This window comes from Hyla sarda, chromosome 1 (assembly GCF_029499605.1).
Source record: "Hyla sarda isolate aHylSar1 chromosome 1, aHylSar1.hap1, whole genome shotgun sequence".
In the NCBI taxonomy this organism is placed as follows: domain Eukaryota; kingdom Metazoa; phylum Chordata; class Amphibia; order Anura; family Hylidae; genus Hyla; species Hyla sarda.
In genome coordinates, this window is record NC_079189.1 from 559,795,200 (window position 1) to 559,822,521 (window position 27,322).

General features: G+C 47.9%; 1 protein-coding gene across 12 annotated transcripts in view; it reads left to right on the top strand.

Moving 5' to 3' along the window:
* UBAP2 (ubiquitin associated protein 2) overlaps positions 1 to 27,322 on the top strand; it is a 111,255-nt gene that overhangs the window by 62,958 nt on the left and 20,975 nt on the right. For all 12 annotated transcript variants that reach the window (XM_056542519.1, XM_056542508.1, XM_056542527.1 and 9 more), the window contains exons 14-16: positions 235 to 404; positions 6,930 to 7,149; positions 16,205 to 16,244. In XM_056542519.1, the coding sequence (XP_056398494.1) occupies positions 235 to 404; positions 6,930 to 7,149; positions 16,205 to 16,244 (430 nt within the window). The remainder of the gene's footprint in view (positions 1 to 234; positions 405 to 6,929; positions 7,150 to 16,204; positions 16,245 to 27,322) is intronic.

Consider the following 27,322-nt stretch of genomic DNA (forward strand, 5'->3'; position numbering starts at 1 on the left):
ACATTGCAGTTTTTCTATACCACCCCTCCTTCCCGAGTGTCTACAATTTCTGTCCTGTGTCCCAGCAGTTGGACCCCCTGCACCCAGACACTTATCACATATATGGTGGATAGGGGATACATTTCAGCTCTCCAGAGTACCCTGTTAAGAACTGAATTAATTGATTGTAGCTACAACTTGTGCTTACTCTCCGGTGCCCTCAAAACATGCAATCTTGTAATTTTTTTCCCTCAGATTCCCTCGTCTGCAGTAGAGATGCCAGGATCAGCCGACGTCACAGGATTAAATGTTCAATTTGGAGCCCTGGAGTTTGGGTCGGAACCTTCTTTGCCTGAGTTTGGCTCTAACACAAGTCCTGATAATGCAAGTCAGACACAGAACAACTTGTATACAAAGAGCATAAGGTGAGGAAAGTGTCTTTGGTTTCATCAGATGGACTATTATGGACTATTGTCATTCATTATTAACACTAAAAGCAAGCAATTTATTTTTGCTTTGCATTAAATTAAAAGCTTACTACTGTACATTTTCTGGCAATTCATTGGAAGATTTTTTTTCTATTTCTATTTTTGTGGGCCAATGTTGCTAGTCATAAGAACGGGCATCTGCAAGGTGTTTCTCTATCGGCTCCATTGGGGGACACAGACAGTGGGTGTATCTTGCTGTCTCTAGGAGGTGTGACATTATGGTGATAAAAAAAAGTCAGCTCCTCCAAGCAGGATACACCCGCTGTTTTCAGGTGGGGACTCGGGGACTGCGGTTCCCCGTTTCCCCATTGCGAGTGAGGGGGCACAGACATTGTGTATATGCGCTGTTAAAACCCCCCCCCCCCCCGCCAACGGTCAGCGCTTGGGTGGTACCTCACGGGGTCCGGGTCCCCCTATTTCCCTGCTCGCCTCGCTCGCGCATAGCAGCCAGGCGTGATGCAGGTAACTAAAGCTGACTGAAGACTTCACTGAAGACTCCAGTAGGTAAGTTCTTCTGACTGAGGTAAGTACTCCCCCCTTTTTTCTCCATAGGTACGGACTCGCAGCATCTGGAGACCCCCTGTTTTGGCCCACCTTCAGTTTTTGGGGCTAGCTTACAGGCTCTGCACTTTATTTTTGGGGGAGCAGTGGCACCTGAAGGGGCATCATATATGGGGCACTTCACTTATGTATGTATGTGTGTGTGTGCTTGGTGCGACTACGTCCACAGCGCCTTATTGCGGCACTTTACATATGTGTGCGTGTATTGGTGTACTTCGTGTGTATTGGTGTACAGCGCCTTATATGCGGCTGTCCCAAGCCGGGCGCTCTCAGCGCCGGCTTACTTTCACTTTGCCGGCAGCGTCTAATTCACGGCTGATAGCCGCGGCGCTGCTATGAGCTGGGCGCTTCAGCGCCAGCTTCTTTCTTTTCTCCGGCGGTCTCTGCCGGCGTTGGCTGCCCGCTCTATTCCCCCGAGCGCACAAACGGCGACAGGTGCGCTTGGGACAAGGAGCAGGCACCATGACAGTTCTCTTCGGCCCGTCTGTAGCTCCTCCCACAGGGCTGGAAGCGCTCAGAGGCGCGAAGCAGCCTCCAATCAGCGCCGCGGGCGCGAATTTCAGTAGGAAGGGGTCAGTTAGTTAGTGCCTTGCTTCAGGCACGCCCCTCTCTTCCTATTGGCTGGCCTGTTTCACTCTCTAGCTGCACAGAGCGAGCTTCCTCACTGCAGCTGACAGGGGACACAGACTCGGGTGAGAGTCTCCCTTCTTTTCACACATTATGTCCGTACCCAGAGCTGTTCCTCCCTCTAAACAGAGACCTGGAACTTCAGTGACTTACTATCTCTGTAAGCACTGTAATACCAAGATGTCTGGCTCTGCCGAGTGCACTTGCCCTGCCTGCTCCACTGCTCCCCCAGACCCCCTGGTACCCCCTGATGCCCCTTCGGTCCCGGTGGATCCAGCCGCTCCCCCAGCTTGGGTTTCTTCCCTGACCCAGTATATGGCTGACTTGACCCAAGTCTCCCGCTCGGTGGCTGAGGCCTCCCGGGAAGTGGTGTCTGCCTTGAAGGGGTCTTCCCTGTGCAGGACCTCTGGAAGGGCTCGCTCCTCGTCTCCGCATACTTCACGCTCTCACAAGCGTCCTAGGGGTGCCTCGTCTGACTCTTCCAATGAGTCTTCAGATAGACGTGAGCGTTCCCCTCGTGGGTCCCGCCCCCCCTCTGTCATCTGGGCACAAATGTTGCTCCTCCAGAGGACGTTCTCAGAGTCGCCGCTCTGCCACGCCAGAGCCGCGTACTCTGTCAGTCGCCCCCCTCCAGGACTGCCTCTATTCATTCCCATTCCCCTGGTGGACGAGGCTTCCGAGCCGGCACCTGACTCAGAGGACCGCCCGGACTCAGTTGCAACGGTGAACTCTTTGGTTACAGCCCTAAGAGACACCTTTCACTTAGAGGACCCGGGATCTTCGGATGTCAATCCAGGAGTATCCTTTCATCGTGCTAAGCCAGCACCTCAGAAGTCCAGCTCTCACGCTGACTTTGACGACGTTCTGGAAACCACATGGAAACATCCAGACAAGAGATTCCCGGGAATCAAGACAATTCAAGATCGTTATCCATTTGACAAGGTCTTTGTCACTAAGGTGGTTTCCCCTCCCTCAGTGGATCCACCAGTTTCCCGGATCAATAAGGCGACTACACTGCCTCTGGCAGATGCCGCTGCCTTCAAGGATCCCACGGACAAGAAGGTAGAATCCTTAGCGAAGTTTGCCACTGAAGCTGCTGGCTCTTCTCTTCTTCCCATCTTTGCCTCGACATGGGTGTCCAAGGGCCTGTCGGAGTGGTGCCAAAAGCTCCATCAGGATATCTTAGCGGGATCCCCCCCAGAGGATCTATCTACTTTGGCTCTCCAATGCTCTAAAGCTGGGGATTTTCTGTGCGCAGCTTCCAGGCAGGCAGCCTGTTGTTCTGCCTAAGCTGTGGGTCACCTAGCGGCACTCCGCCGCTCTATGTGGCTTAAAGCTTGAAATGCGGATGCCGCTTCCAAAAGATCTCTCACTGAGCTTCCCTTTATGGGTGGCCGTCTTTTTGGCAAAGCCTTGATGAGATTATCTCCGAGGCAACAGGAGGTAAGAGTTCCTTGTTACCTCAAAATAAGGCTCGCCCTACTTCCCAAAGGAAGTTCCTTCGGTCCTTTCGGACCTCCAACAAGGGGTCCGGACAGGCGCCCTCGCGGGACAAGAAGGCTCCCTCGCTCCGGGCTCAGCTGTCTTTGAAGTCTGACTCCAACCGGTCCAGCCGTTTTGCGCCCAAATCAGGCAACCGCAAGCCCACTTCTGCATGAAGTGAGGCCCCCACCTGCGGTTTCTTCTCGGGTGGGAGGTCGTCTCTTAATTTTTCGGGACATTTGGACCTCTCACATTCAAGACTCTTGGGTCAGGGACGTGGTGTCCAACGGTTACCGGATCGAATTTGCATCCCTTCCGAGGGATCGCTTTTTGCGCTCCCTGGCCCCCCGGTCTCCTCCTCCTGGTGAAGCAGTTTCGAGTGGCTCTCCAGTCTCTGCTTCTCCAGGGGGTTATTGTTCCTGTTCCTCCAGGGGAACGGTTTCGGGGTTTCTGTTCAAATCTTTTTGTCGTCCCCAAGAAGGACGGTTCTGTGCGTCCAATTTTGGACCTCAAGCGTCTCAACCATCATCTTCTCATCCACCATTTCCGAATGGAATCTCTCCGTTCGGTAGTGGCGTCTCTGGAACAAGGGGAGTTCCTTTCGTCAGTGGACATCAAGGATACCTACCTCCATGTGCCAACATTTCCGGGCCATCATCGGTACCTCCGCTTTGCGGTCCCGGAGGGGCACTTTCAATTTGTAGCCCTCCCCTTCGGTCTAGCCACGGCTCCTTGGGTCTTTACGAAGGTCCTTGCGCCGGTGATGGGCCTGTTGCGGGCGAGGGGAATCTCGGTGATACCCTATCTGGATGACATTATCATCAAGGCTCTAATCAGGGCCCAGACTCTAGAGAATCTGGACGTCACTCTCCACACTCTGACTTGCTTCGGGTGGATGGTCAACCAGGACAAGTCAGTCCTCCGTCCTACCCAGTCTCTAACCTTTCTGGGACTTCACTTCAACACGGCCTCTGCACGAATTCGTCTTCCGCCGGACAAACGTCTGGCGCTCCGGTCGGGGGTCCGCTCCCTTCGGACCCAAGTATCAATCTCCATCCGCACTTATATGGAAGTCCTGGGCCGGATGGTGGCAACTATGGAGGCCGTACCTTTTGCCCAGTTTCATTACCGCCCCTTCAACTGGCGATTCTCTCTCGGTGGAACAGGTCTCTTCTGTCCCTCGATTGTCAGATTGTTCTCCCTCTCAGGGTCCGTCAGTCTCTGCTCTGGTGGCTCCGCTCCCCCCTTCTTCTCCAAGGGCGGTGGTTTCTTCCCCTTCACTGGCAGGTTGTTGCAACGGATGCCAGCCTGTCTGGATGGGGCGGTGTGTTCAGGGATTGGACGGTTCAGGGCCTCTGGTCTCCCCAGGAGACCCTTCTTCCGATAAACATATTGGAATTACGGGCGATTCTTCTTTGTCTTCTTCATTGGGAGTCCCATCTTCAGTCCCGTCCTGTCCACGTTCAGTCGGACAACGCCACGGCCATGGCGTACATAAATCGTCAGGGCGGCACTCGCAGCTCGGCAGCCATGGCCGAGGTGACAAAGATTCTCTCCTGGGCGGAGAGCAAGGTTCCGGCCATTTCGGCAATTCACATCCCGGTAGTGCTCAACTGGGAAGCGGACTTCCTCAGTCGGTCCTCACCCGACCCCGGCGAGTGGTCTCTACATCCAGAGGTCTTCGCGCAACTCTGCGACCTCTGGGGCATCCCGGACGTGGACCTCTTCGCGTCCCGGCACAATCGGAAGATCCTTCCGTTTGTGTCCAAGTCCCAGGACACTCAAGCCCTGGCCGTGGACGCCCTAGTGATTCCTTGGGCGGGGTTTGCCCTACCCTATCTGTTCCCTCCTCTTCCGCTTCTTCCCAGGGTGCTGAGGAAGCTCAAGGCAGAGGGCGTCCCCACCATTCTGGTAGCTCCAGATTGGCCCCGGAGGTCGTGGTACGCCGACGTAGTCAGGCTCCTGGACGACGCTCCACTGCCCCTTCCGCTCCGCATCTCAGGGTCCTCTTTGCCACCCCAATTTACAGTCGCTGCATTTGATTTTGAGGGCCCGCGGGTTCTCTTCCCAAGTCATTCGCACCATGCTCAAGGCTCGTAAGCCCTCCTCTGCAAGGATTTACCACCGTACTTGGAGGTCTTATTTTCGTTGGTGTGAAGCACAGGACTTCTCCCCGATAACCTTCTCTGTTCCCCGTCTTCTCTCCTTTTTGCAGTCTGGTTTGGAGCTAGGGTTGTCTTTCAGTTCCCTTAAGGGTCAGGTTTCGGCCCTTACTGTTCTTTTCCAGCGGCCCCTGGCTTCTAATCCTCATGTCCGGACCTTCCTGCAAGGAGTGGCGCACGCTGTTCCTCCTTATTGGTCTCCCTCCTTATTGGTCTCCCTCTCCTCCTTGGGACTTGAATTTGGTTCTGAGTGCCCTCCAGGGTGCACCCTTTGAGCCCCTAAGAGAGGTGTCTCTCCGCCTCCTATCTTGGAAAGTGGCGTTTCTGGTGGCCATCACCTCCATCTGGAGGTTGTCTGAATTGGCAGCTCTTTCCTGACGTTCTCCGTTTCTGGTGATCCACCAGGACAAGGTTGTTTTCCGGCCAGACCCTTCCTTTTTACCTAAGGTAGTCTCGGCCTTTCATCTCAATGAGGATATTGTCCTCCCGTCATTTTGCCCGGCTCCTTCTCATCCTAGGGAGCGCTTACTGCACAAGCTGGACGTGGTTCGAGCTGTTCGGTCTTATCTCTCCATCACTTCTTTGTTTTGTCGGTGTGATTCCTTTTTCGTCCTTACGGAAGGTCGTCGCAAGGGACAACCTGCTTCCAAGGCCACCATTTCTAGGTGGATTCGGTCTGCCATTTCAGAAGCCTATCGCTGTAAGGGGAAGATTCCTCCTTTCAGGGTTGTGGCTCATTCCACACGTTCTGTTGGGGCATCCTGGGCTCTCCAGAATAGAGCCTCGGCCTCGCAGATTTGCAAGGCGGCTACCTGGTCGTCTATGCACACTTTCTCAAGGTTTTACCGGGTTCATACGTTCGCAATCGGCTGATGCTACCCTGGGGCGTAAGGTGTTGCAGGCTGCAGTGGATCGGCCGTCTGCCTGATTACTTATCTGCCCACACAAGGGACGGCTTTGGTACGTCCCACTGTCTGTATGGACATTTTTTAACACACTGTAAAATCTCTTTCTCGAAGGATCCATTGGGGGACACAGCTTCCCCCCCCCCCCCCCCCTTTTTTTTATTTATTTATTTTTTATTTTTTTTGGTTCATTGGTTCTCTGTCCGAGGGTGTGTTCAGTTATGTTTTTTCTTCTGGTGCTCGGACAGTTTTGGGTTTTTCCTTGACCTATTGGTTTCCTCCTATTGCTCTGGAACTTAAACTGACTAGCTGAGCCTGAAGGCGGGTGTATCCTGCTGGGAGGAGCTGACTTTTTTTTATCACCATAGTGTCACACCTCCTAGAGACAGCAAGATACACCCACTGTCTGTGTCCCCCAATGGATCCTTCGAGAAAGAGATTTTACGGTAAGTGTTAAAAAAAAAATCTCCTTTTTCCTGAGCACCACTTACTTATGTTCTCTATTCTGGAGCTCAACTAAACTTCCTGCACTGGTCCCTCTTTGCATGTTGACTGCAGACCCAGCTCTTAGTACCTGCACCTGATGTCAGCTACACCTCAGCTAAAAAAAAAAAAGATGGTATAGGCTTTACAATTTGGACTGAATATATATATATATATATATACACATACATACATTATATATAATATGGGTGTGTAGTAATCTTCCACATTTGCCTTCCCAGTGACTCACTGAATACCTCTCTGCCAATATCAAGTACTGTGCCGGAGCCAAGCTATACCTCGCCAGTAATCACCACTTCCAGCCACAGCATCTCCACGCAGAGCACCAGTCCAGTCACCATTTCCTCTTCCTCCTCCTCCTCCTCTTACGACCAGACGTCTGTGCACAACAGAATAGGATACCAAAGCTCCATGTCAGCCTCTGAGGTGGTACCTGTCAATGTAAGCTCCCTTTTCATATTTCACATATTGTTTGAGAAAATTACTGTTAACCCTTAAACCGAAAAAGGTTTCTGCAAAATGTAGTGTATCACACCAGGGACAAAAGTATTATATCCACCACTTCTGTTCACATCCTCCTGAAATTGTGTGGCAAGATACTGGCAGACTGCAGGAAAGTACAGTTTTGATTCAGCTGCATGATCACCAGAGTCTTGTGCATGTGTCCTATTCGTATTTATAACGTGCTAGACCATGGCGTTATAGGGACCCTTGTAGTGACCCCGGAACTTTGAGCATAGGATCACATGTAGCACATTCGCAGTGGATTTCCCACAGCTTAAATTCCGCTTGCTGGACCGGTCTTAAATGGGTACTCCGCCCCTAGACCTCTTATTCCCTATCCAAAGATAGGGGATAAGATGTCTGATCATGGGGGTCCCGCCGCTGGATACCCCTGCGATCTCTCCTGCAGCACCCCCATTCACCAGCGAAGAACGCTCTGTGGCTGATGACTGGCGATACAGAGGTCGGAATATTGTGACATCACGGCCCGGCCCCCTCATGATGTCAAGCTGCATCCCCTCAATGCAAGCCTATGGGAGGAAGCATGAAGGCCGCCACGCACCCTCCCATAGGCTTGCATTGAGGGGGCGAAGCGTGATGTCATGAGGGGCGGGGCTGTGACGTCACGATACTCCGACCCCTGTATCGCCAGTCATTAGCCACGGAGCGGTCTTCACTGCGTGCAGCTGGTGAACGGGGGTGCTGCAGGATAGATCGTGTGGGCAAAAGGGAGTCAGAGGGAGGCGAGCATAATGGCACGAAGAGGGGGGTGTATAATTTCCGCCCCCTCCATCTTAATCACTTTGTGCAATTATTCCTCCCTCCTATCCCCCTGGGCCAATATGAGATACATACAATAACATTCTCCCATACTGCAGAGTTACATTTAGTTTAACATGCTTACCAGGTCTGTGTCTGTCCCGTTCAGCGGGAGTCAGAGGGCCGCACTGATGGGTGACATCTGCGATGTGCCGGCACCTCCTTGCAACGTTAGGGACGTCACACGTCAGGCCCGGCAGCCACTGCAACTCGCGTAAGGTGGCTGCAGCTCCCACCACTGTACAATATAGTGAGCAACCACGGCAACTACGGCATCCAGTCTTTTCTCTGCGCTGACAAATACTGGCCAATGCATGGCCTAGTTGAGAACCCCAGCCCTAAACCATTGTTTTCCAAACAGTGACCGGCGAATCGCAGGGCGGGGTTGAAAGTTCAGATCCCCCGCTCTGCCTGCCCCTAGAAGTTTGGGCAGAGCGGGGGAAGATGACGGGGGCCGTTGATGCAGGGAGACCGGCGGCAGGTACCTCAGGAGCATGCGGAGACCGGGACTGGGGAGGACTGGCAGGCAAGTGGAGGCAGCGGCGGCGTCCGAGGCTGCAGTGAATATCGCTGTAAAGTGATCTTTACTGCTGCTTTTAGGACTTTCAAAACTACAACTCCCAGCATGCCCAAGACAGCCTTTGGCTGTCTGGGCATGCTGGGAGTTGTAGTTTTGCAACATCTGTAGGGCCACTGTGCAGTGGTCTCCAAACTGTGTCCTTCCAGATGTTGCAAATTTACAACTCTCAGCATGCCCAGACAGTCCAGGCATCCTGGGAGTTATAGTTCTGTAACATCTGTCCCTTCAGATGTTGCTGAACTACAACTACCAGCATGCCTGGACAGTCTGGGCATGCTTGGAGTTGAAGTTTTGCAACATCTGGAGGGCTACAGTGGGCATGCTGGGAGTTGTAGTTTTGCAACAACTGGAGGCACACTGGTTGGGAAACATTGTCTGTTTCCTAACTCAGTGTTTCCCAACCCGTGTGCCTCCAGCTGTTGCAAAACTATAACTCCCAGCATGCACTAACAGATCATGCATGCTGGGAGTTGTAGTTTTGCAACAGCTGGACACATGGGTTGGGAAACACTGAGCTAAGTAACAAACTCTGTGTTTTGCAGCCAGTGTGCCTCCAGCTGCTGCATAACTACTAGTCCCAGCATGCCCTTCTGCTGTCACTGCATGCTGAGAGTTGTAGTTTTTGCAGCAGCTGAAGGCACGCTGGTTGCGAAACACTGCGTTTGTTACCTAACTCAGTATTTTGCAACCAGTGTGCCTCCAGCTGTTGCAAACTACAACTTCCAGCATGCACTGAGTTGTAGTTTTGCAACAACTGGAGGCACACTGGATGGGAAACACTGAGTTAAGTAACAATTTCTATGGAGTACGGAAATACCCCATGTGTGGACGTAACATTACCTACGGGCGCACAACAAGTTCAGGAGTGAGAGAGCGCCATGTACATTTGAGGGGATTTGCACAGGGGGGGGGCTAATCGTGGCTAATACAGCGGTCTTACATAAACCCCAAAAAAACACCCTCATGTGACCCCCATTTTGGAAACTACACCCCTCATGTAACATAACAAGGGTTATAGTGAGCCTTAACACCCCACAGGTGTTGGAAGAATTTTCGTTCAAGTTGGATATGAAAATGAAACATTTGTATTTTTTCACTAAAATGCTGAATGCTGAAAATTTGTGGGGTGTTAAGGCTCACTGAACCCCTTATTATGTGCACTGAGGTGTGTAGTTTCCAGAATAGTATGCCATGTGGTGTTTTATTATTTTTTTTGCTGTTCTGGCACCATAGGGGCTTCCTAAATGCGACATGCCCCCCAAAAAACATTTCAGCAAAATTTGCTTTCAAAAAGACAAATGTGACTCCTTCTCTTCTGAGCATTGTAGTTCGCCTGCAGTGTACTTGACGTCCACACATGGGGTATTTCCATACTCAGAAGAAATGGGGTTACAAATTTTGGGGGGCATTTTCTCCTGTTACCTCTTGTAAAAATGGTAAATTTGGGGGAAAAACCCAGCATTTTAGTGAAAAAAATAAATAAATAAATTCATTTACACATCCAACGAAAAGTAAAAGTTAAATGAAAACACCTGTGGAGTGTAAAGGCTCACTGGGCCTCTTCTTACGTTCCTTGAGGGGTGTAGTTTCCAAAATAGTATGCCATGTGTTGTTTTTTTTATTTTTTTTTATTTTATTTAATTTATTTTTTGTTTTGCTGTTCTGGCACCATAGGGGCTTCCTAAATGTGACATGCCCCCAAAAACCATTTCAGAAAAACTCACTCTCCAAAATCCCATTATTGCTCCTTCCCTTCTGAGCCCTCTACTGCACCTGCCAAACATTTTACATCCACATATGAGGTTTTTCTTTACCCGAGAGAAATTGGGTTACAAATTTTAGAGGGGTTTCTCTCCTTTTACCCCTTGTAAAAATTCAAAAACTGGGTCTACAAGCAAAAGAGGGTGTAAAAAAATGAAGATTAAAATTCAGATTTTGAAAATGTTGTGGAAAAAATTGGAAAATTGCTGCTGAACTTTTAAGCCCTCTGATGTCTTCCAAAAGTAAAAACATGTCAACTTTATGATGCAAATATAAAGTAGACATATTGTATATGTGAAGCAATATATAATTGATTTGGGATGCCCATTTTCCTTATAAGCAGAGAGCTTCAAAGTAAAAAAAAATGCAAAATTTTAAATTTTTTCAGCAAATTTGGGAATTTTTCACAAAGAAATGATGCAAATATCAACGAAAATCAACGATTTTCAAAGAATCAGAATGATTAGGAAAAGCAACCCACAGTTATTAATGCTTAAAGGGACAGTGGTCAGATGTGCAAAAAAATGCTCCCGTCCTTAAGGTTAAAATGTTCTGGGCCCTTAACCTCTTAAGGACCAATGACGTTGTGGAACGTCATGGCACCCTGGGCTTTAAGGACCAATGACGTTCCACAACGTCATGGCATTTTCCGGTCTCTGCCGCGCCCCGGGCAGAGATCGGAACTGGATGCCTGCTGAAATCCTTCAGCAGGCATCCAGGGCATACGCCGAGGGGGGCCATGTAGGCCCCCCATGTCGGCGATCGCCGCAAATCGCAAGGGAAATCGCCCTTGCGATTTGCGGCGATACCGGGCTGATCGGGTCTCTGGGACCCGACCGCCCGGTAATTTTGCATGATCCCGGCTGTCACAGACAGCCAGGACCATGCTGGAGTATCGGAGCGAGGTGGCAAGCCTGCCACCTCCTCCTATACCCTGCGATCTGTCGGTTAGTTAACCGACCAATCGCAGGGGGGGGGGGGCGGTTACTTCCTCCCGCCTTGCCCGGCCCCTGAAAGTCCGGAGAGGACGGGAGGAAGACCGGAGGACGCGGCGGGGGACGGGGGAGTGCTGGGGACCGGCCCTGGTACTTACCTCGTCCCTGAAGACTCGGATCCAGACGATGAAGACGGCGGCGGAGGAGACAGGTGAGTTGATCTTCAGCCGCGGTCGGGCCCTTTACAGCAATGCACGTCGCCGTAAAGCGACATGCATTGCTGTAAAGGGACCCTGTAAACTACAACTCCCAGCATGCCCAGACAGCCCTTGGCGTCTGGGCATGCTGGGAGTTGCAGTTTTGCAACATCTGGAGGTCCACAGTTTGGAGACCACTGTACCCTTCCAGATGTTGCAAAACTACACATCCTCAGCATGCCCTTACTGTCCAGGCATGCTGGGATTTGTAGTTCTGTAACATCTGGCCCTTCAGATGTTGCAGAACTACAACTCCCAGCATGCCTGGACAGTTTTGGCATACTGGGAGTTGTAGTTTTGCAACATCTGGAAGGGCACAGATTGGGAACCACTGTATTAGTGGTCTGCAAACTGTAGTCCTCCAGATGTTGCAAAACTACAACTCCAAGCATGCTGGGAGTTGTAGTTCGGCAACATCTAGCTCTAAAGATGTTGCCGAACTACTACTCCCAGCATGCCTGAGAATGCTGGGAGTTGTGGTTTTGCAACAACAGGAGGCACACTGGTTGGGAAACATTGTCTGTTTCCTAACTCAGTGTTTCCCAACCCGTGTGCCTCCAGCTGTTGCAAAACTATAACTACCAGCATGCACTGATGGACTGTGCATGCTGGGAGTTGTAGTTTTGCAACAGCTGGAGGTCCCCCCCCACTGTGAATGTACAGGATACATTCACACGGGCAGGGGGCTTACAGTGAGTATCAGGCTGCAAGTTTGCGATGCAGCAAATTTTGCGCGGCAGCTCAAACTCGCTGTAACCCCCCCCTGCCCATGTGACTGTACCCTAAAAACACTACACTACACTAACACAAAATAAAATAAAAAGTAAAAAACACTACATATACACATTCCCCTACACAGCCCCCCTCCCCCAATAAAAATGAAAAACGTCTGGTACGCCACTGTTTCCAAAATGGAGCCTCCAGCTGTTGCAAAACAACAACTCCCAGTATTGCCGGACAGCCGTTGACTGTCCAGGCATGCTGGAAGTTTTGCAACAGCTGGAGGCACCCTGTTTGGGAATCACTGGCGTAGAATACCCCTATGTCCACCCCTATGCAAGTCCCTAATTTAGGCCTCAAATGCGCATGGCGCTCTCACTTTGGAGCCCTGTCGTATTTCAAGGCAACAGTTTAGGGTCACATATGGGGTATCGCCGTACTCGGGAGAAATTTCTTAACAAATTTTGGGGGGCTTTTTCTCCTTTCACCCCTCATGAAAAGGTGAAGTTGGGGTCTACACCAGCATGTTAGTGTAAAAAAAAAATTTTTTTACACTAACATGCTGGTGTTGCCCCATACTTTTCATTTTGACAAGAGGTAAAAGGGAAAAACGCCCCCCAAAATTTGTAATGCAATTTCTCCCGACTACGGAGATACCCCATATCTGGGCGCAAAGTGCTCTGGGGGCGCACAACAAGGCCCAGAAGGGAGAGTGCACCATGTACATTTGAGGTGATTTGCACAGGGGTGGCTGATTGTTACAGCGGTTTTGACAAACGCAAAAAAAACAAAACCTCACATGTGACCCCATTTCGGAAACTACACCCCTCACGGAATGTAATGAGGGGTGCAGTGAGAATTTACCCCCCCACTGGTGTCTGACAGATCTTTGGAACAGTGGGCTGCGCAAATTAAAAATTTTGTACAGCCCACTGTTCCAAAGATCTGACAGACACCAGTGGGGGGGGGTAAATGCTCACTGTACCCCTTGTTACGTTCCTCAAGGGGTTTAGTTTCCAAAATGGTATGCCATGTGGGGGTTATTTTGCTGTCCTGGCACCATAGGGGCTTCCTAAATGGGACATGCCCCCCGAGCAAAATTTGCTCTCAAAAAGCCAAATATGACTCCCTCTCTTATGAGCATTGTAGTTTGCCCGTAGTGCGCTTCAGGTCAATTTATGGGGTACCTTCATACTCATAAGAGATGGGGTTACAAATTTTGGGGGGTATTTTCTGCTATTAACCCTTGCAAAAATGTGAAATTTGGGGGGGGGAAACACATTTTAGTGAAATTTTTTTTTTTTTTTACGTATGCAAAAGTCGTGAAACCCCTGTGGGGTATTAAGGCTCACTTTATTTCTTGTTACGTTCCTCAAGGGGTCTAGTTTCCAAAATGGTATGCCATGTGGGTATTTTTTGCTGTCCTGGCACCATAGGGGCTTCCTAAATGCGACATGCCCCCGAGCAAAATTTGCTCTCAAAAAGCCAAATATGACTCCTTCTCTTCTGAGCATTGTAGTTCGCCCGTAGTACACTTCAGGTCAACTTATGGGGTACCTCCATACTCAGAAGAGATGGGGTTACAAATTTTGGGGGGTATTTTCTGCTATTAACCCTTGCATACATGTGAAATTTGGGTGGAAACACACATTTTAGTGACATTTTTAAAACATTTTTTTACATATGCAAAAGTCGTGAAACACCTGTGGGGTATTAAGGCTCACTTTATTCCTTGTTACGTTCCTCAAGGGGTCTAGTTTCCAAAATGGTATGCCATGTGGGTATTTTTTCCTGTTCTGGCACCATAGGGGCTTCCTAAATGCAACATGCCCCCCAAAAACCATTTCAGAAAAACGTACTCTCCAAAATCCCCTCGTCGCTCCTTCGCTTCTGAGCCCTCTACTGTGCCCGCCGAACACTTTACATAGACATATGAGGTATGTGCTTACTCGAGAGAAATTGGGCTACAAATATAAGTATACATTTTCTCCTTTTACCCCTTGTAAAAATTCAAAAATTGGGTCTACAAGAACATGCAAGTGTAAAAAATGAAGATTGTGAATTTTCTCCTTCACTTTGCTGCTATTCCTGTGAAACACCTAAAGGGTTAAAATGCTGACTGAATGTCATTTTGAATACTTTGGGGGGTGCAGTTTTTATAATGGGGTCATTTATGGGGTATTTCTAATATGAAGACCCTTCAAATCCACTTCAAACCTGAACTGGTCCCTGAAAAATTGTGATTTTGGAAATTTTGTGAAAAATTGGAAAATTGCTGCTGAACTTTGAAGCCCTCTGGTGTCTTCCAAAAGTAAAAAATCGTAAATTTTATGATGCAAACATAAAGTGGACATATTGTATATGTGAATAAAAAAAATAATTATTTGGAATATCCATTTTCCTTACAAGCAGAGAGCTTCAAAGTTAGAAAAATGCAAAATTTTCAATTTTTTCATCAAATTTTGGAATTTTTCACTAAGAAACGATGCAAGTATCGACAAAATTTTACCAATAACATAAAGTAGAATATGTCACGAAAAAACAATCTTGGAATCAGAATGATAGGTAAAAGCGTCTTAGAGTTATTAATGCTTAAAGTGACAGTGGTCAGATGTTCAAAAAACGCTCTGGTCCTAAGGTGTAAAATGGCCTGGTCCTTAAGGGGTTAAGGGGTTAAATAATTATTCTATGTTAATTGCATTCACACCACGTTTTCACTATACGGCTGCCGGATCCGGCTGGGGGAGGGGAAAACAATGCGCTCCCGTACCCCAGCTGGACCAGCGCTGAAATCCATTGACTTTAATGAGCCGACCGGAGTCACCGATTTACTTCGTATACTACGTTTTGAGATCCGGTCAGAAAACCGGAGACGGGTTAAAAATGAGCCGACCGGAGGAAAACGGTGACTCTGGTCGGCTCATTAAAGGGGTTCTCCGGTGCTTGGACATCTTATCCCCTATCCAAAGGATAGAGCATATGATGCCTGATCGTTGGAGTCCCGCCGCTGGGGACCCCCGGGATCTTGCACGCGGCACCCCGTTTGTAATCAGTCCCCGGAGCGTGTTCGCTCCGGGTCTGATTACCGACGACCACAAGGCGGCGGCGTGTGACGTCATGCCTCCGCCCCCGTGTGACGTCACGCTCCGCCCCTCAATGCAAGCCTACGGGAGGGGGCGTGACAGCTATCACTCCCCCTCCCGTAGGCTTGCAATGGATTTCAGCGCTGATCCGGCTGGGGTACGGGAGCGCACTGTTTTCCCCTTCACGAGCCGGATTCGGCAGCCATATAGTGAAAAGGTGTTGTGAATGCTCCCTTACATGCCGCCTTACATGTTTTGCCGTGGGGGCAATATGAAATCCTGACAATCCTCATTTTGAAAAACTTCCTGATGTGTCTCCCCCAGCCCCCCCAACTTTTGTGGATTTTTGCCTTGGTCAGTGTGGTGAGCTTTTAATTAATTCAAATCCTTTTTTTGAACAGGCCATCTTCTATTAATATACCCTATCCAATCACACCACAGCCTCTCCAATACCCAAGGATAAAAATGTTAATACAAAAAATCACAATCAGTGGGGCTCAAGGATTACTGGACATATAATTATTTAATCATATGTAATTTATTGTATAAAAAGATAACACCAGTCAGTATATTAAACTTATTGTACAAAGGCTACTATAGACAGTTTTTTTTATATATATTTTTATCTGATTGCATATGTTTTATTCAGTATAGCACATTATAGCCTTTTGTACAACTAGTTTAATATACTGACTGGTGTAATCTTTCTTATACAATAAATGATATGTAATTTAAATAATTTTATGTCCAGTGATCTTCTCTAATTAATTAATGAATTTATTTATTTTAATGAACCATTTAATTCAATACTTAAATAATTTATTTTTGTAATTTTAGAATGGACATAATGGAATTCGGGCACAAGTGTCACTGAACAGTAAGTACAGTATTTTCTTTTGAAACAATAATATAAAGCTTTGTCATTGCAAACTTTAACTCATTACCTCAGACTTTGTTATATATCCAAGCTCTCCCCAGAAGTGTCAGTAGAAAAATCCAGGGGCACTTGCCTCTATGAAACAGATTGTTTTATTGAGATTCACCTATCTAGACTAAACTGATTTGGCAGATCATGCCACCTTTTCCTCATCCTACCGCCATCTCGCACACAGTAATACTTTATCAAGGCAGTGAAAAATGTGCTAATATGCACTAAACTGCTGTAGACTGCGAGAAAGGTGTAGTGACCTCATGATCAGTTTTATCTGGATAGTTGACTCTCAATAGAAAAATCTGTTGAATAGAGATGTTGACTGCCACTGGATTTTTCTACTAATATAGACTTTCAGTGTGACTGGCTGAGCACTGACTGATTTTCAAGTGCCATCAAAAAGCTTAAAGATACACTTGGCAGTGCACAGCTGTTTATAGTAGTGCCCACAAATATCTTTGTGAATTGGCTTCCTAACAGCATCACTCCACAAGACAATGATGGTTCATTCCAAGCACATATCCTAGCTATTGTTCGGACAACAACTTGCTGAGTCTTGTGCCTGTCCCAGATTGACATCATCATCTCTTAATCCCTTGCACATCATCTATAACTCTATTATAATCTTTTTCAGTGCACAGCTGGCACGTCACTGGAGATGTTGCAAACTTCTCATTGTCTAATTATTTTTTTTTCCCCTTACTCTGAATCGGTTCCAAAAATTAATATAAACAAGTGTCATGGGAATCAACACTGTAAAGGAGATTTAACCCCTTAAGGACTCAGCGTTTTTCAGTTTTTGCATTTTCGTTTTTTTCCTCCTTACCTTAACCATCATAACCCTTTCAATTTTCCACCTAAAAATCCATATGATGGCTTATTTTTTGTGCTACCAATTCTATTTTGTAATAACAAAAGTCATTTTACCCAAAAATCTACAGCAAACCCCCCCAAAAAAACATTGCAACAAAATTAAAGAAAAAACGCCATGTGGGGGAACTCTGGTGCCTGTAGCTGCTGTGGGGGGGGGGGGGGAAACTCTGGTGCCTGTAGCTGCTGTGGGGGGGGGGGGGAACTCTGGTGCCTGTAGCTGCTGTGGGGGGGAACTCTGGTGCCTGTAGCTGCTGTGGGGGGGAACTCTGGTGCCTGTAGCTGCTGTGGGGGGGAACTCTGGTGCCTGTAGCTGCTGTGGGGGGGAACTCTGGTGCCTGTAGCTGCTGGGGGGGGGGGAACTCTGGTGCCTGTAGCTGCTGGGGGGGGGGGGGGGGAACTCTGGTGCCTGTAGCTGCTGGGGGGGGGGGAGAACTCTGGTGCCTGTAGCTGCTGGGGGGGGGGAGAACTCTGGTGCCTGTAGCTGCTGGGGGGGGGGGGGGAACTCTGGTGCCTGTAGCTGCTGGGGGGGGAACTCTGGTGCCTGTAGCTGCTGTGGGGGGGAACTCTGGTGCCTGTAGCTGCTGGGGGGGGGAACTCTGGTGCCTGTAGCTGCTGGGGGGGGGAACTCTGGTGCCTGTAGCTGCTGGGGGGGGGAACTCTGGTGCCTGTAGCTGCTGTGGGGGGGAACTCTGGTGCCTGTAGCTGCTGCTGTGGGGGGGGGGGGGGGGACCTCTGGTGCCTGTAGCTGCTGTGGGGGGGGGGGGACTCTGGTGCCTGTAGCTGCTGTGGGGGGGGGGGAAACTCTGGTGCCTGTAGCTGCTGTGGGGGTGAACTCCGGTGCCTGTCCCTATTGTGGGGGGAACTCCGGTGCTAGCCAGTGACAGCTATGTTCATTAGCATCCAACTTTACTAGGAAAAGATAAAACAGATAGAAAACGTATTCATAAAAATACTGTACTTTTATCTATAAAATCCTTGCACTAATTTTATAAAGATCTATTCTTATATTTATTTATACATTTTATGTTTTGAACTCTCCATAATGTTTTAGGAATACTGCAGGCAAGCTCCACGCATCTTCCTCTGTGTAACATGTGCATGAAACCAGAGAGGAAAGGGTTACAGAGTAGAGTGCTGTGATTGGCTGACAGCTCATGCTCTCTTCCAGACTCAGCAGATGAGTCATCACAGTGAGGGAGACAGACTGACACGCCCCTTCCAGCCTGCACTATGAAAAAGTAACTGAGCAGCAGATAAATGCTTATATCTCTGGAAATAAAGATCCTAGAGACCTAAAACATATATGTACACAATCAGGATTAGGTACCGGGTAACTTGGTTCCAAATAAATGAATAAATAAAACGATGATAGTTACGTTTAAGCATTCATAATTCTGGGATGCTTTTACTTTTCATTCTGATTCTGAGATTGTTTGTTTTTTCTTGACATATTCTACTTTTAGTGGTAAATTTTAATTGATACTTGAATTCTTTCTTGGTAAAAAATACCAAAATTTGATGAAAAAATTTAGAATTTAGCATTTTTCTAAGTTTGAAACTCTCTGCTTGTAAGGAAAATAGACATTCCAAATTAATTCTATATTGATTCACATATACAATATGTATATGTTGCATCATAAAGTTGACATGTTTTTACTTTTTGAAGACATCAGAGGGCTTCAAAGTTCAGCAGCAATTTTTCACGAAATTTTCTAAATTGGAATTTTTCAGGGACCAGTTCAGCTTTTAAAGGGATTTGAAGGGCCTTCATATTAGAAATATCCTATAAATGGCCCTAATATAGAAACCCCTCAAAGTATAAAAAAAATCATTCAGAAAGTTTAACCCTTTAGGTGTTTCACAGGAATAGCAGCAAAGTGAAGGAGAAAAATCTAAATCTTCATTTTTTACACTTGCATGTTCTTGTAGACCCAGTTTTAGAATTTTTACAAGGGGTAATAGGAGAAAAAGCCCCCAAAAATTTGTAACCCAATTTCTCTCGAGTAAGAAAATACCTCATGTGTATGTGAAGTGTTCGGCGGGCGCAGTAGAGGGCTCAGAAGGGAAGGTGCGACAATGGGATTTTGGAGAGTGTATTTTGCTGAAATTATTTTTGGGGGGCATGTCACATTAGGAAGCCCCTATTGTGCCAGAACAGCAAAAAAAACACACATGGCATACTACTTTGGAAACTACACCCCTCAAGGCACTTAACAAGGGGTCTAGTGAGCCTTAACACGCCACAGGTGTTTGACAACTTTTCGTTAAAGTCGGATGTGTAAATGAAGAAAAATTTTTTCACTAAAGTGCAGTTTTTTCGGCAAATTTACCATTTTTACAAAGGGTAATGGGAGAAAATGTCCCCCAAAATTTGTAACCCCATCTCTTCTGAGTATGGAAATACCCCTTATGTGGATGTAAAGTGCTCTGCATGTGCACTAAAATGCTCAGAAGAGGAGCACCATTGAGCTTAGAGAATTTGTTTGGAATTGAAGTCAGGGGGCCATGTGCGTTTACAAAACCAGTGGACCCCCCCCCCCCACATGTGACCCCATTTTGGAAATTACACCCCTCACAGAATTTAATAAGGGGTGCAGTGAGCATTAACACCCCACTGGAATTAGACAGATCTTTGGAACAGTGGGCTGTACAAATGATAAATTGACAGATTTTTGGAACAGTGGTCCGTGAAAATGAAAAATGCAGACACTTGGGGGCGTAAATGCTCACTGCACCCCTTATAACATTACGTGAGGGGTGTAGTTTCCAAAATGGGGTCACGTGTGTATGGGTCCATTGTTCTGGCACTATGGGGGCTTTTTAAACACACGTGGCCTTCAATTCCGGACAAATTTTCTCTCCAAAAGCCCAATAGTGCTCCTTCTCTTCTGAGCATTGTAGTTCGCCTGCAGAGCACTTGACATCCACATATGGGGTATGTTCTTACTCAGAAGAAATGGGGTTACAAATTTTGGGGGGCTTTTTCCTATTTTCCCTTGTGTAAATGAAAAATTTAGGATAACACAAGCATTTGAGTGACATTTTTTTTTTTTCTCATTTTCCCATCCAAATTTAACGAAAATTCTTAAACACCTGTGGGGTGTTAAGGCTCACTATACCCCTTGTTATGTTTTAGTGCGGGGTTTAGTTTCCAAAGTAGGGTCACACTTGGGTATTAATGTTTTTGAGTTTAATTCAGAACTGCTGACAAATTTTGGTGGTCTTTTTTTTCCTTTACCTCTTGTGAAAATAAAAGGTATGGGGCAACACTAACAGGCTGGTGTAGAGACCCCAACTTTTCCTTTTCATAAGGGGTAAAAGGAGAAAAAGCCCCCCAAAATTTGTAGTGCAATTGCTCCAGAGTACGAAAATACTCCGTGTGGCCCTAATGTTTCCTTGAAATACGACAGGGCTCCGAAGGGAGAGCGCGCCATGCGCATTTGAGGATTCATATGTGTGGACGTAGGGGTATTCTACGCCAGTGATTCCCAAACAGGGTTCCTCCAGCTGTTGCTAAACTCCCAGCATGCCTGGACAGTGAGTGGCTGTCTGGAAATGCTGGGAATTGTTGTTTTGCAACAGCTGGAGGCTCAGTTTTGGAAATGCTGCCGTACAATACTGGGACAGTGTAAGGGGGTGTATATGTAGTGTTTTACCCTTCATTTTGTGGTAGTGTAGTGTTTTTAGGGTACATTCGCACTGGCGGGGGTTTACGGTGAGTTTCCCGCTAGGAATTTGCGCTGCGGCGGAATATTTGCCGCAGCTCAGACTTGAAGCAGGAAACACACTGTAAACCCGCCTGTTGGAATATACCCTGTACAAACCTCCAGCTGTTGCAAAACTACAACTCCCAGCATGTACTGACAGACCGTGCATGCTGGGAGTTGTACTTTTGCAGCAGCTGGAGGCACACTGGTTGGAAAACCTTCAGTTAGGCTCTGTTACCTAACTCAGTATTTTCCAACCGGTGTGCCTCCAGCTGTTGCAAAACTACAACTCCCAGCATGTACTGATCGCCGAAGGGCATGCTGGGAGATGTAGTTATGCAACAGCTGGCGGTACACAACTACAACTCCCAGCATGCCGAGACAGCTGTTTGGGCATGCTAGGAGTTGTAGTTTTGCAAGATCTAGAGGGCCACAGTTTGGAGACCACTGCACAGTAATCTCCAAACTGTAGCCCTCTAGCTGTTACGAAACTGCAAATCCCAGCATGCCCAAACAGCTGTCTGGGCATGCTGGGAGTTGCAGTTTTGCAACATCTGTAGGGCTACAGTTTATGGACCACTGTAGTGGTCTCAAAACTGTAGCCCTCCAGATGTTGCTAGGCAACTACTCACCAGCCTCCGTAGGATCACTGCATCGTTGTCCTTTGCCGCCTGCCGCCGATGGGTAAGTGGACCTCCGGTGCCGCTCACAGTCGGTTCCCCCATTTTGCCCGGACTACTGTGGGTGGGCAGAACGGGGGAACCGAACTTTAACCCCCCCTCGCCCCGACCAAAATTTTCACGGGCATACAGGTACGCCCTTGGTCCTTAAATGGGCACTGTCCGATACAAAAACTTTTGATATGTTGTAAAGCAATAGGTTTTGCAATTGCTTTCATTAGAAAATTTGCAGTATTTCATACTGAAAGACAGTCAAACTGCTTTTGGGCAGACTAGATGCCCCAAATGGTTCTTATCTGCCAATACAGTCTTTGTTTCTTCATGAAGGAGTTGTACACCTGAAGAGCATGGCTACTTTAGGCAATAAACCGCACCACTCCAGTCCACATGTTGCCTGGTATTGCAGCTCACCTGTATTGAATGTACATTGGGCTGAGCTGCAATAACACAGAGATACTGGCGACAGGTGTGCTTTTGGAAGAAATCAGCAATATTTCTTTAATTGCTGTAAAACCACTTTTGAAAAGAGCTTTAATGTAGAAACTGAGATTTCTCGGTCGGCTCCATTTGGGGACATCTCGTATATCTTGCTGACACTAGGCATACAAAAAGTCTGCCCCTCCTGGCAGGATATACCCTGCCTACTGACTCTGAGCTAATCAGTTTAGGCTTAGTGTCAGTAGGAGGCAGACACAGGTCTGGAGTTCTCCACACCTGGTCTTCTAGGCTAGGGCCTGTTTGAGGGACATTTCTCCTTTTTATTTTGTCTTTTTCTAGGTGGGGTTCAGGAGCGTGGTGCTACCTGTTCCCCCATATGCGACTAAGGGGAATGGGGCATAGAATATGCACCGTTAACCCCTTCCCGCCAACGGTCAGTGCCTGGGATTGTACCTTCTGTCTGGGTCCCCCTACCTTCCTTGCTTGTCCCGCTGCCTTAGTCGGACATGATGCAGGTGATCATAGCTGGCTGAAGACATCTTAGGCAAGTATGGCGGATTTGGGGCCCCTATTACTTAGGGTCCCATGGGGATTTTACTGGGGGTGATGGCTATTTTTTATTCTCAGGAGTTTAGGGTTTTCTGGGTTGTTTCACATGTCGGGGGGTAGCGGGGCATCCCTTCTCCCTCCCCCCACCGCAGGCACTGCTTGCTGGTCTTTTCAGCACTCCAGCGGCCAGCCCAATTTTACTTTGTCTTTCGGTCTCTTTTCGGGCAGATCGCGCTGAGGGGGCCATATTAATTGAGGCTGCGGCCTGCGCTGGGACTTGGCTCCACCCACTTCCCGTACTGTGGGTATGCTGGTGGGGCTCGCGCCCTCTTTCCTGCGGCCAATGATTTTCTGCGCATGTGTCAGGGGTCACTGGTTTTCCTAATAGCTTGGTGCGCACGCTCCATAGGTGTCAATTTCTGGGTGCCTCCCTCTCTGGCTCCAATAGGACGCTGTCCTGGGATTGTGACCGCCCTGCTCCTGGGTAAGCGCAGCTGGCACCTCCTCTTTCCCCTCCGCCTGCAGACTCAGCTGCTACCTGCCTCTTAAGCCGGAACACAGCACAGCCACATCCTGCTTCTCAGCTCCAGCCATGGGGCACAGCTCAGCTACAGCCTGCCTCCAGCCAAGGGACTCATGACCTGGGGAAGAGTGTTCCATTTTATTGCTACTTCTCACTAGCACTTATGTCCGACCCCCTAACCCCCCCCCAGACAAGAGGCCGCAGCTTTGGTCACCTACTACTCTTGTGTGGGCTGCAAGACCAAAATGCCCAGTGGTTCCACTGTATCCACCTGTCCCGCCTGCTCCACTTCGCGCACCATTCCTCCTGTGCCTTCTCAGGATGTCCCTCCGGAAAGTGCGGTGTCCGCCCCTCCCCCAGAGTGGGTATTCTCCCTTTCCCAGTGGATATCCGACCTGGCTAGGGTCTTCAGATCTGTTGCTTCAGCCTTGGAGTGGTCTTCCCTGCTCTCAAACCCCAGGTAGTCCCGCTCGGTCTCTCCTGACTCCTACTCCCAGCACCCTAAAGTAATTTCGTCATACCTCATCTCCAGAGTTGTGTGTTTGGGATAGACATTCTTCCTGTAGATCACGCTTCTCTTCAGCTCAATGGCAGTGCCCCCGCTCTAGGGGCCACTCCCCCGGTGATCATCCCAGGTCCCGAACTCATCGTTCTAGGTCTAAAACTCCTCAGTCTAAGGCTAACACCGCACACTCCCACTCTCTAGGGGAAGTAGCGGATGACTGGTCGGAATCCACCTCGGCTCATGAGGACCACTCTGCCGTGTCTGATATGGTGGACAGCTTGGTGTCAGCCATCGGTGACACTTTTCATCTGGAGGACCCAAGAACTTTGGATCCTGACCGGGAAGTTTCTTTATGCTGCTCTCGGTGTCCCCCCCAAAGGCTTTCAGTTCTCGTGCAAAATTTGACACCAGGGGACCAAGAAGATTCAAGCTCAGTTTCCCTTTCCTCCGGATCTGGTTTCCAAGTGGACGGCGCCACCTGCAGTATATCCTCCATTTTCTCATCTGTCCAAATCTACTACCCTGCTTCTTGCGGACGCAACATCATTTCAGGATCCGGCAGACAAGAAGATTGAGAACTTGGCAAAATTTGCCTTTGAAGTGGCAGGTTTGTACTTGCTACCAACCTTCGGGTCCACTTGGGTTACCAAAGCATTTTAGGTCTGGTCTTCTTGGTTACGGCAGGACATCCTGTCAGGGGCCTTCAGGAGGACTTGAAAGACTTCGCTTGCCAACTTTCTCAGGCCGGAGACTTCCTCTGCTCAGCGGCTTTGGAGTCTGCCCGATGCACAGCCTTTGCCTCGGGTAACTTGGTTGCGATTCGTCGCTCCATGTGGCCGAAGGCGTGGGATGCAGATGCTGCTTCAAAGAAATCTCCAACAGTTACCTTTCTCTGGTTCTCGGCTCTTTAGGAAGTGCCTAGATAAAATTATTTCCGAAGCTACTGGAGGTAAAAGTTCTCTGCTGCCGCAGAACAAACCTCGCCGCTCAGATCCCTGTTGGAAGGCGGTTTCCTTTCGGTCCTTTTACATCGGGTCACTCTCCCAAGCAAGCACCCTCCCAATCTCGGAAAGCCCCTTTGTTCAAGGCGTGTCCTTCCTGGAAGTCGGACAACCGTTCTGGCGGTTTCGTGGCCAAGGTCAGTAACCGTAAACCTCCCTCCTCCTGAAGGGATGCCCCCACCAGTGTCCTCTACTCTGTCTCTATTCCAGGATGTTAGGCCAGTGCAGGTTCAGGACTCCTTGGTCTGGGATGTCATATCCGATGATTACCAGATAGATTGCTTCCTTTCCCCGGATCGTTTCTTCCGATCCCACCCTCCTCGTTCCTTCTTTGGCGGCGGCCTTTCAGGTTACTTTAAGTACCCTCCTCGCTCAGTGATTGTGCCAGTTCCTTCAGGGGAATGTTTTTTTGGGGTTCTACTCTAATATCTTTGTCATCCTCAAGAAAGGGGGTTCTGCCTGCCCCATTCTGGACCTCAAGCTACTCAACTGCCACTTGCGGCTATGTCATTTTCGCATGGAGTTCCTCCGCTCCATTGTGGCATCCATGGATCAGGGGGAGTTTCTTTCCTCAGTGGATATCCGGGATGCCTATCTGCACATCCCCATTTTCCTTGCCAGTCAGCGTTTCCTCCGCTTAGCTGTCCCTGCGGGTCACTTCCAGTTCGTGGCTCTTCCTTTTGGCCTAGCTACGGCTCACAGGGTTTTCACCAAAGTCATGGCGGCGGTGATTGCCATCCTTTGGGCTCAGGGGATCTCGGTCCTCCCTTACCTGGACGATCTTTTGATCAAAGCTCCGTTCTGGTCCCAAAACTTGGAGAGCCTTCAGCTCACGGTACAGACTCTTTCCGCCTTAAATCTTTTTGCTGCATGTTTACTGATTGTGTATCTAAATATCCCATTGTCAGAATAAGTTTTAAAGGATGCGTTTACACACGCATATTTTGCAGTAGATTTTTTTGCAACTGATTTTGCTACCCATTGACTTTAATGGATAGCAACACCCAATGTGGAAAAACTGCAGTGAAATACGCAATGTGAACGTACCTTAACCCCTTAAGGACCAAGTTTTTCAGTTTTTGCACTTTCATTTTTTCCTCCTTACCTTTTAAAAATCATAACCCTTTCAATTTTCCACCTAAAAATCCATATGATGGCTTATTTTTTGCACCACCAATTCTACTTTGTAATGACCTCAGTCATTTTACCCAAAAATGAAACAGGAAGAAAAATCATTGTGCAACAAAATTGAAGGAAAAAAAACATTTTGTAAATTTTGGGGGCTTCCGTTTTCACGCGGTGCATTTTTCGGTAAAATTTACACTTTATCTTAATTCTGTAGGTCCATACAATTAAAATGATACCCTACTAATATAGGTTTGATTTTGTATTACTTCTGGAAAAAATCAGCTACATGCGCGGAAATTAATACATTTAAAATTGTCCTCTTCTGACCCCTATAACTTTTTTATTTTTCCGCTTATGGGGCAGTATGAGGGCTAATATTTTGCGCCGTGATCTGAAGTTTTAATCGGTAGCATTTTTGTTTTGATCAGACTTTTTGATCGCTTTTTATTCCTTTTTTTTATGTCTAAAAGTGACCAAAATTACTCTAGTTTGGACTTTGGATTTTTTTTGCCCGTACACCATTAACCGTGTGGTTTAATTTACAATATATTTTTATAGTTCTGACATTTACACACCCGGCGATACCACATATGTTTATTTTTATTATGTTTATAATTTTTTTTATATGGAATTTGGGGAAAGGGGGTGATTTAAACTTTTACTAAGGAAGGGGGTTAATGTGTGTGTTTAAACTTTTTTATTTTTACTTTGTCACCTTAGGGGACTTTTAGGAGGAATCATTAGATTCCTCATACAGATCATTATGGTTCCATAGAACCATATTGATCAGTGTGCTCTGCGCCCTGCCAGGCTCTATCATTCAGAGCACAGGAGGAGAGGTAAGCCCTCAGGCTACCTCAGCAGTGGATCGCACTGGACCACCAGGGATAGGATACAAGCACATTTTAGATGCCGCTGTCTACTTTGACAGCAGCGATCTAAAGGGATAATAGCCACCCGTGGGGATCACTGCATGTCTGCTATTAACACCGGCCCCCAGCTACAGGAATCAGCTGGGGGCTGGCCGGTATGACGCTGGCTCGAGTCGGGTGCCCGCATCATCCCCTGGTAACGGCCATTGGACGAGTATAGACGTCCATGGTCCTTATCATGTTAAGACTTTCACACTGCAGTATTTTAGTCCGTATTGCACTTATATCACGTTTTGTCCCTCAGGGGCAGTTAAAAAATTGTCTGCTGATACATCTGTGTTCATATCAGCACAAACCACATTCAATCCAGTGACCCGAACAGAATCACCTAGTGACTAGATTAGTCACTTTCTGACCACACCTAACTTATGACTAGGACTGAAAAATGCAGTAGACCAGGTTTTTAGTCAAAGTCAAAAGGTCAAAAAATTACCAAAACTGAGTCAATTTGCGAATTACAATTTACAGTCTCTGTAGTTAACTTAAGGGGAGATTTATCAAAACCTGTCCAGAAGAAAAGTTGTAGTTGCCCATAGCAACCAATCAGATCGCTTCTTTTATTTTTAAGAGGCTTTTTCAAAAATGAAAGCAAAAAATCTGTGCTGTTGGTGGAACCTTTGTCTGAGATCACCACAGTGAGCGGGAAATCTGATCAGACACATCCCAGGTGTATTCTTTAGCATGAAGC